A 10,789-nucleotide genomic window follows, 5' to 3' on the forward strand; every position below is an offset into this window, starting at 1 on the left:
CCGACCCAGATGACGAAGAGACTCCGGCTGAAGAAACACGATCGAGATGTCTCGGAATGGTTATTTGATACATTTATGAACTCATTGCGTTGTCATCGCTGTGCAACACACACACAGACACACACAAACTGTGATAACGTTGACGCAAATGTTTGAAAACACAAATACCGATAATAACAATAACAATATCTTAAAAAACATATGAAAACGTGTGTTTATTTAAAAGGTTTAAATTACATAAATCATACGACGACGACGACAACAACATTTGTTGTCGATGACTATTAACGTTACCTCAGAAGTCATAAAATACACTTACTTCTTCAGGAATTGTCGTCGGATCGCGAACACTAGGCAACGATCCACCCTTGGGGATTCATTTTGTAGCAAGACCTGCTTTGAATTGACTGCCGTTCAAAAAACAGTCACTCTCAAAATGATTTGAGCAAACATAAACATACTTCGGGAGTGTAAGAGGCGCATTTCCTTCATAAATAAAATCCACCCACTGCGTTTTCAGTGGCTCTGATGTCGGAAGCAAGTGCAAACAACTATGCGAAGTATTACAGCCCACAACAAAACACTTATTTTTCTTAGGAGGCATTTTCTAGAAGGCAGCACAAATCTTCAGAACAGCGGTCCGGCTGTCGTTGAAACAACAATGGAGGATCAGATCACGGAGGGAGGTACCAACCACCAACCACACTGTCAATCAAACCCCTTTCCCATGTTCTACGTCACAAAAAGCTGAATCTTAGAACAGCTCATTCTGAGAGAGTGCATATGAATTATTGAGATTGTAAAAAAAACACTGGGTGCATTTTTATCATTCTAGGGTGGTTTTGCTCACACACTGCCAACACACATTTATGTTCAAACAGCATGTAAAAGTGAATTTTGCATAATAGGTGCCCTTTAATCACAAATCACTAATCATGAAATTAGCAAGAACTGCACAAATACTATAAATAATGTAACTTAGCACGGAATAGCCTTCTCCAACTTGCAGACATGTTTTTTACAGGAAGAGTCAGTGTTGTTCCACTCAATGTTGATGGCTTCAAACAGTTCGTGAGTAGTTGAAAAATGTCTCCCAGATCGTTTGAGTTTAATGTGAGACCAAAAATATTCACTATAAAATTTAAATCTGGACGCCAAACTGTGAGCCTGATGGACTTGTTCTCAAGCCACTTGTAAGGCTGTCTTTGTAATTTGGGCAGGAGCATTGTCTTGTTGACAAATAACATCTGATCAGTCCTCTTTAGACAACAACTTTTCATTTGTGGTAAGCAAGCCATTCTCCTGTACTCCAAAGCATTAAAAGACTTTTCACAGCAAAGTAGTTCACTAATACCAGCAGCTAAAAGGCTCTCCACACAATGAAACAGTCTCTTCCTCCCTGCTTCACTATGCTAGAGATGTATTTATTATTATATTTCTCAGCAGATTTCCAAAGACACTTCTCTGGAGCATCACCATGTAACTTGTTTCATTGTGATTCATTACTCCGCACACAACTTCCCATATTCTGCCAAAAACTTCATTTAATTTTTGATGTTTTTCTGAGAGAGCAATGGCTTTTTAAGTATTACATTTGCTTAAATGTTGCTAATTTCCTGATCAATAATTTGTGGTTAAGACGATTAAATTGTTTAGCCATTTTATATATATATATATATATATATATATATATATATATATATATATATATATATATATATATATATATATATATAGGCAAAACTATATTGCAAAATATTCTTTTTAAGTATTCTGTTAAGCTATTTTTAAACTCATTTGCCCCCAAAAAATTCTAAAATAATTTTAAATCAGAAATTATGTTCATCAAACAAGAAGTGTCACTGTATGTATGAATTGGATTGTTAATGTATTTAAAAAGATTATTAAATATGGACAAAAAATGATGGAATGGAATAACGAGAAAATTGAATAAAACAATACAACGCTACACAAAAAAGGTCATAATTCACTCACCACATTTAATTAAAAACATTCCAATAACTGCTGCTATGCATCTACGCTTACTGTAAATATGTGCAAGAAGCTCAACAGTAACAGTCCTCCATTATCTTCATTACACTCCTCTTTTTGAGATCCTCAAAGGACAAAGTATAAGAGTAAATGAATAGTTTTATTTTATTTTAAGATCCTTTAACACACTGATTCTCGAAGTGTGGTAGAGGAATCACACTGTAGTTTGTACACTGTAGGCCTATAAAAAGGGGTTGACAATAATACATATTCTTATTAGAAATGCCTCGTTTTTGAGCTGTGCATAGCTATAGCCGAATAGTTAGGCCTACTACACTACTGTATTTTAATATTGGTCATTATGGTGGCAGCCTGCTTGGTGAGCCAAATATTTCTGAGGTGGTATACTTGGTGTAAACAGTTTGAGAACCACTGTTTTAACAGGTACAACAAGGTGTAACATTTTAATGAAAAACTTCACTTGGTGCAATAACACAGCCTGACATCTTGCAGTCGATCAGCACCTTCAAAAAAGAAAAACTGAGGCATGAGCCTCTCTCATTGTGAGCAGCGTTCCTCCATCTGTGCTGCTGGAGGCCGGCCAAACCAGCTCCCTCTGGAAGGATAACCAGGCTCAAATTTACTGCTTACTTCTAAAAACTGAGCAGACTTTGGTGGAGTCTTTCGTGGACTTTTCTCTCCAAAATAGCACAGTCACAGTCAGTATCAGACAAACTTTCATGAATCTTGCAGACTGTAAACTGTTTACCGCATTCCATCATTTCTTAAACGGAAAAGTATTATCTCCATAAAACCTAGGAAACTAGGGTAGAGGATTATGGAACTTTACAGGAAATTACATATAGAGGTATTCTGTAAAATTCAAAGAAAAATAGGAGACAGATCATTAGTTTTACTCTAGTCCCAAATGTACACTTCATCGCCCAAGGGTATTTATGTTTCAAGGATTTTTATAACTAATGCCTTCTCTAAGACAGTCTGTTGGTTCTTAAGCTATGAAAACTCTCAAATGAATATTAGAAATGTAAAATCACTTCACATAAATATCCACCTCAAAATATAAAACGTCAATTGCTTGGCCCATCAAAGAAGCTTGTTTCTAAAAATATGCCTCAAATTCCAAACAGGCTTTGCTTTGGTAGATAAAAGTGGAGTGAGGAGGGAAAGAGAGGGTGAGGAGTGAGAGATAGGTGGAGAAAAAATACATAAAATCTGATATGATATGTCAGCTTAAACTCTGATAAAAATGTATCGGCCACATGAAAGCATCTTTCGTGGTCATGCCCTCCGTCTGCAGGGTGCTATGTGGCTAAATAAGGTTCAGCAAAAACCAAACTAAAAGCAAAAAAAGAGATTGTGAAACATTACGGGACCCAGATGGCTTATTCCCCCACCAAATTCAGACTTACTCTGTGGTTGTACCGTATGTTAAATGTTTCCCAAAGTCCTCTCAGAAGCTAAAGATTTTGAGTGATCAGGGGCCGGATTCACGAAACATTCTTAAGAATAAAATTCTTCTTAACTGACATTTTCTTCTTATTTTCTTACTTAAGAAAAAAGATAAGAATGTTTTGCATTCTCAAAAACTTGAACTTCTTTCTTCAGAAGATTTTCGTGAATTCGGCCCCAGATTCTCATGATGTGGATTTGACAAGTTAAAATGCTTCCACATGAATGATGCTCAAAAAGAAAAGGACTAAAAATGCGATGAAACCAAAATTGACTATTAACTTTGTGAATGATTGATATCAAAACGAATCTTTAATCAAATTGTAATCACTTTCTCCACCCATTAAAACAACTTTCCTTTACCAATGACATCACTTGTATATGTATATATACAATATATTGTATATGTTAATATCATACTGTTTAAATTTCAGTGCTTTATCAGTATATTTGTAGCTTTATGATATTTCTCAGCAGCATCAGAGTTGTGATTTATGCACCTACAATTGGAAGAACTCTGACATCCAATATTACTGTGACCATTTATTAGTTGTTGTTTTTTTACTGGTTGCCGGGATTGACAAATTTGACTTGATGATGATGCTACTTAAAGTGTCAGAGGTACAGTAACAAGTCTAAAAAGCAAAGTGCTAACTAATGCTCATTTCACATTTTTTTTGGAATGTCACAATCGGAAAAAAAACGTGAATTCGTCCTGAAAGCCCTGACTGTTAACATGAACGAAGACCCCTCAAACCTTGTGTAAGTTATTTACATTTTTTAAAACCGATTGTATGTTTCTCTAAAACCAACTCTCACTTTCACCCCATATCTTCTATTAATTGTTTATATTTGTATTTGACTTTTTTAGGATGTTGAACATGATGAAGCCCTAACTTCGACCCCCAAACACCACCCTAGGAATGGTGTCGTCATTCATGAAGGGGCAGATGCTACAGACCCTTAGGAAGATGTTGGCTTTTCAAAATATTTTTATGGACTACATGCAAACAAGCTGTCAAACAAGGTCCAGGTCCTGAAAAATAATCTTCCTTCATTAACACTGTAACTTGAGGTCAGGACCAAGAACCAGGACTTATGGTTTCTCCATAATGTTGCACTGTTGTTTGGCTGTTGCAGTACATTTGTTTGTTTCAATACTGTTTTATTTTTTTTATTATTGTGCAATTACAATGAGACACAGATTGCAAAAGAACTCTGCCATTTTTCAAGTATAACACTTCTATGAGAGTATTTATAAATCCTTTCACGCTTTCATTTTTATTGATTTATTTTTTACTTCTTTTCTTGTAATAAGAAGATTCCTTTCATTTTGAAAAGGCAGTATTTAGAGATTACAGATTTTACAAGTTATTCTAGCTGGAATTTTTTTAAAAAGTTTTCAAAATTGATATGGATTCATTAAATAAACAGGAACATTCGCATTATTTATTTTGGTTGAATGTAAAAATATACATTTTAGGATAATTTAAGTTAATTAACTTAATAGTTTAAAACAAAACCAAGATCGTTAAGTTGATTCAACTAAACAACATTGCATTTACCTTAAGTAATTAACTTACGCTTACTGAAATAAATAATGTTACGTAACCCAGTTACGTGGAACCTGTTGACATAAAGTTAAGTTAGTCAAACATATCATTTTACAAATCAATAAATGGTTTGGCCAGTTGATAAATCTACCTATAGAATATCAAAATCAACTGCACTCCTTTTCCTATTTAGCACCTAAACTCTGGAGTAGTCTTCCTAGTTGTTCGGGAAGCAGACACACTCTATCAGTTTAAATCTAGACTAAAAACACATTTCTTTAACCTGGCATACACATAACACATAATCAATTTCTATAATTCAAATCATGTAAAATGGTTGTAGGCTGCAAAAACTAGGTAACCGGAACCAGGAACACTTCCTATAACACCTGATGTACTCGTTACATTATAAGATGTAAACGTTATCAAAATGATTCCCGTTCACACGGATCCGCGGAAACGACTAAAAATTCTGTATTGTGCATGCCAGACAAGTAATTGGTGATGTCACTTTGTAAAGAAAGACTACGCGCCTGCGCACATACGCATTCAAACACGTAATACGAATGTGCATGCCGTCACCGTTTTCACAGATTCACGCTTTTGTTGACTCAGAGATGATAACGATATTGCTTGCAAAACTTGCACTTCGAAACCTACTTCAAAGTTTGCAATCTCAGGCCACCAAAACGCCACTGTCATGTAAATGAACGGCCAGGACACATTCAGAGTTTTCTGCTTTCAGTTGAAAATGGTCGTGTAAGCGGCCCCTAAGTTAATAACTAATGATATTTACAACGAAAATTAATCAATTAAAACAATCTTAGTTGCATTCATTTCCCATTATCACTGTAAAGCTGTCTGAAACCATCTGTATTGTAAAAACCGCTATGAAGGTGATTTACTTGACTTGACAATCCAATCAAATCTTAAATGTTTTGAATTTTTGGTTTTACTCAGTAAAACATGACATAACAGAAGTGAAATGGGTTGCAAATGTTTGATGTTTCATGTATTTTCACAGCGGTGCTCATTAACGTTGTAGTTGGCAATCCAGAGGAGACAGATTTGAATGAATCCTCTTTGTAAATAAGAGATTTGTTACTTATAGGGATTTATTCTACATAAATATAAGTAATATATCTCTATAATTATATATATGTACATACAGTATATTAAATGACAGATTTAGAGTCATTAATCTTAAAGTTTCATTAAAGATCGCAAAAGTATGCTAAAACAAAAAAAAAAACAGTTTTTTCAAAATAATATAAAACAAACATGAGCATATTTTTTAGACCTTTCTGCATGTTTTTGTCCTTTTAATTGTCATGGACACTCTTCTTTGTCATTGACAAGTTATAACTATGCATTTTGATTGCATAATACAATTTAGCACAAAAAGTACTCAGGATTCATAATAAGCAAATAGCTAAATGCCCCATAACCCAGCTGTTCTCACACTTCCTCTGTTTACGGCTGTCGCTGCTAGTATTCCATAACACAAGCTACTCCCACAGAGAGAGCACGGGAACATCTGCATCTTGTACATAAAACATCTGGCATAGATGATTCTGCATTCTGGACAATAGAAGCACATCCATCTATGGGATTTACGCCGGGCTAGGGACTCTCACGTCGACGCATTCCTCCAATGTCCTGCAGACAGCGGGCTAATCTGTCTGCGGTATGCAGGATCTGCTATGTCAACACACTTGCATGCCATGGAGAGAAACACCTAAGGAACCATGAATCACTTCAGGACTATATCCTCCCAGATGAGCTATGACAAATACAGGCACAAAAACATTCACCTTCATCTGGACAGAATGACAGACAGCTTACCCATTCTTTTGTAGATTGCAAACTAAACAGAGCTACACAACACTGATTGACAATGACAACGCTCCAGATTTAGAGCTGTTTTAATGAGAGTGGAACCCACGCAAAACTGTGGACAGACATGTACAGGAAGCAAATTTACCCAGTGTTACGTTTCTCTTTTGCAAAAAAAGTCTGTACACTGTAAATACAGATGTTTTTTCTGAAAGCACGCCCACAACAGATGAGAATACCACATGCCTCTGGCAGACACACTGCTCTTTTCAGATGCTAAATTGGTCTTCAGTATGGATAAACAACACTTGGACTGTTGGCACATTTTTGCCTCGTGCCTTAATATATCATGACATTGTGAGAGAATATTGTTCCAAAAAGTGCAATTATCATCTATTACAGCTTTTGTGTACCCTCATTGCAGACATTTTCCACTTAAAAGTGAAGTAAATTCACTATAGTTAAAATTAGCCTAAATCAAAGTGGCCACAATGCTGGTGAAAACTGTAAACTGACTTCTCTTAGGTATATTAATAGTTCTTTAGTGGTTTGCACAGTGGGGTTTTACTGCTACGTGTTATTCACACTTCACTCCACTCAGCCTACCACCTCTGGACAAAGTTTCCAACTCTCTATCTCTCTTTCTTTCTCGTGTTTTATGACTTCCTGTCGCAGGATTCATCACTAAATGTGAATAAACAAATTTGGCCAAAGTGAATGACACAGACAACATGTCCACTCGTCCAGACAGACAGACAGAAGTGGGTGAATAGATAGATAGATAGATAGATAGATAGATAGATAGATAGATAGATAGATAGATAGATAGATAGATAGATAGATAGATAGATAGATAGATAGATAGATAGATAGATAGATAGATAGATAGATTACATTTGCTAAGGTAATTGAGGGGAACTGTTGGTAACAGAAATTCAGATCAAAGCTATTAGTTTCCATTCTGTGTTACACACACACACACACACAAACACACACAGATAAACTGTCTGACAACATCCCTGTTACATGACTTCCTCTGCCTGAGGTTGTGTATATGCAGTCAGCACACAGATATTGTTCAGATACTGGCATTACTAGAATCACGCAGGTGTTCAGAGTGGGAGTCTGTTTACGCCCATGAATGAGGTGTCAGCACAGTCATACGTCTGTCATAACATGTTGTCTTGGCAATGGGTACAGTTTATGTTTGGTTACATCATATTACGATGACATTATTTTGTGGAACAGCACAATAAGAAAGGTCGTAATAATCTGTTAGTCCCTAACAGTAAAATGTTACACGGTGCTATTTATCCAAGAGGCAGCTGGGTTTTTTTTTAATCTTGCCCCCCCCCCCCCCCTCCCTTTAATTTAATGGTAATTGGTTTAATTCAGCAGTTATGCAATTACATTTTGGCTGTTTCAAAGTTAGACTATCCTGTTGTGGCTTTGGATCAGGCTATGACTACTCAAGGCTTCACATTATGAGAATCCTCACTGTTGAGGAATTGAAACCTAAAACACGTTTGAAATGGCATGAAAAAAAAGGAAACAAGGAATGAAAACCAATGGGGAACCACTTATTGTTATTTTCATATTAATTTCATTAGCTCTAAGAATCATGAAATAACCTATAAACTTCTGATTTTGAAAACATTGTCAGTGTTACAAGTAGAGCATTAATATTCCATCCCCTCAATATATAATGTTGAAATAAGATTTCACCTTTTGAAACAGATTGGCTAATACTTAAATAAGACTGAACTGACTATTTACTCACTATGAATGATTAGCACTGATAAAACTGTAGATGTGGTGCAACTTGTTGGATCTCAGGGTCAAACTGAAGAGTAAAATCATTGCCAAGGTTAAAAAAGGATAGGGAAAAATACCTTATTCAGGATGTTCTGAAAAAACACGAGGGCAGTTGCTTCACTCACACAACAAATCAATAAACAGGGTATAAGAACAACTGCAAAAGCTTTCAACAATTTCCAAACATCTTCCAGTAAAATTACACTGTGGTGGCTTGATTTTATTGCTTCTTTGTAATGGGCTTCATCACAGTTGAGAGCTAAAGGTAATTAACACATACAGATCTGCGCCCTGAAGCAACCTGCAAATTGTTTGACAGCACTTTGAAAGCAGTGTTTCTATTGGGAATCGATGTGCTGCATTCGTTGCTTTGCAGTCTAGTTCGCTCACAGAATAAAAAAAAGTTGCTGCCTTACATTTCTAAGTACAATCAACTTGGATGTTTAAGTCATTTCAACTTAAATTACTTTAAAATGAGTTGAATCTTGTTGAACTTATAAAATAAGTTGAAAATTGCTTAACTTAATTTGATGAGTTAAAGCAATGTAAAAACATATGTTGTCATAACTTATTGATCATATCATTTTTTACAGTGAGGAACAATCTCTGATAAGCAGGAATTGAAATTCTTCGCATAAACCAAATCCCATTGTTCTCTTCAATGGCTCAGAGCTCTGAAACTGAACCAAGACTATTTTGGCCTTAATCTGAATTTGATTGGCAACAGTTTCAGAACTGAAAAAAGTCAACTCATCTGGATTTCTAGAGCGTAAAACTGGCTGAGAAATTAAGTTCTCTCAGGAGGAGATTAGGGTTCATTAGCTAGTTTACTAAAAGGTGTCTCGGTGAGACACTGAATATGAGCTCCAGAAGACCAATACATTTATAAAGTGACATTGAACTTCACTTTTAAATATAAAGGTTCCAAAAGGGGGTTTTAACAGCGATGCCATAGAAGAACCATTTTTGGTTCCCCAAAACCTTTCAGTCAATAGTTCTAAAAAGAAAAAGAAAAAAATCTTAATGTGAAGAACATTTAAAAAATCTCAAGAACCTTTTTCCACTATAAAGAACCTTTAGTGGAATGGAAAGATTCCATGAATGTTAAAGGTTCTTCATGGAACCATTAATGCCAATAAAGAACCTTTATTTTTAAGAGTGTTCAAGTGAATCTTCTGAGATCGAAATGCAACTGTCATTAGAGTAGCCTACTCAGTAACTTTCTCAGGGATCTCTTTAAGAATTTTTGTTTTTTTTTTAAGTTTGGACATCCGTGTAAAAGGATGAGCATTATCACTTTAATATCTAGCTAAGGAAAATATCACTTTAATATCTAGCTACTAAATAACATCATCATGCTGTTACAACAATCTCATAATCAGGATGGGCTTTACAGGTCTTCCCGAGACCAAGTTCACACTTTTCTGTTAAGAATCAATTAAACAGTATAAAATAGGCAGCATATATGAATTATGTCTGTCATAACAACTCCACACAATATGTTCATCATTAGGCTATATGCCACATAGGAAGAATGTACACCATCAAATAGTAGATCGGCGCACAAAACAACATGAACTCAGCTCAAACTCACCTTGTCGCTGGACAAGCAGACAGCTGCTGAAAGTGTCAGGAGTATCCAAATGTTCCTCATTATTCCCCTTAAAGAAGTCTTTTGGAAATAATTCGTGGATGACACTCGTCTGCGCTCCTTAAACCAGCTGCTTCGTTCTCTTTTACAGCTTCACCTTAAACACAAACGCAAGATCCTTTTCGAGAGATGTTTTGGCGTTTTGATCCACCTGATCTAACTTCTCTTTTGCCTTTCCAAACTGGATCTACTGAGAGTGTCTTGTTGATGTCTCGGGTCCATGCGAGGCAGCACGGCTCTGCTCGAATAGAGGATGAGAGAGAGAGAGGGAGAGGGAGAGAGAGAGAGAGAGAGAGAGAGAGAGAGAGAGAGAGAGAGAGAGAGAGAGAGAGAGAGAGAGAGGGGGAGAGAGGGAGAAGGGGGGGGGGGGGGTGCGTCACACTTGACTAATAGGACTTGGACCAGACTTACATGTCTAAAAAAAAAAAGACTTACATGTCTGAACATCATTTTGTCGTAATTTCCGGCAAAA

General features: G+C 36.1%; 1 protein-coding gene across 1 annotated transcript in view; it reads right to left on the reverse strand.

Annotated features, from left to right (window-relative positions):
• LOC143715775 (syndecan-2-B-like) overlaps positions 1-10,572 on the reverse strand; it is a 31,956-nt gene extending 21,384 nt beyond the window's left edge. Inside the window, exon 1 of the mRNA XM_077207545.1 lies at positions 10,261-10,572. Within this exon, the coding sequence (XP_077063660.1) occupies positions 10,261-10,320 (60 nt within the window). The 5' untranslated portion in view covers positions 10,321-10,572. The remainder of the gene's footprint in view (positions 1-10,260) is intronic.
• Positions 10,573-10,789: the final 217 nt, after the last annotated feature.

The sequence above is a fragment of the Siphateles boraxobius genome, unplaced genomic scaffold (assembly GCF_051911475.1).
Source record: "Siphateles boraxobius isolate OS27281-9 unplaced genomic scaffold, OSU_SipBor_1 12, whole genome shotgun sequence".
Classification (NCBI taxonomy): domain Eukaryota; kingdom Metazoa; phylum Chordata; class Actinopteri; order Cypriniformes; family Leuciscidae; genus Siphateles; species Siphateles boraxobius.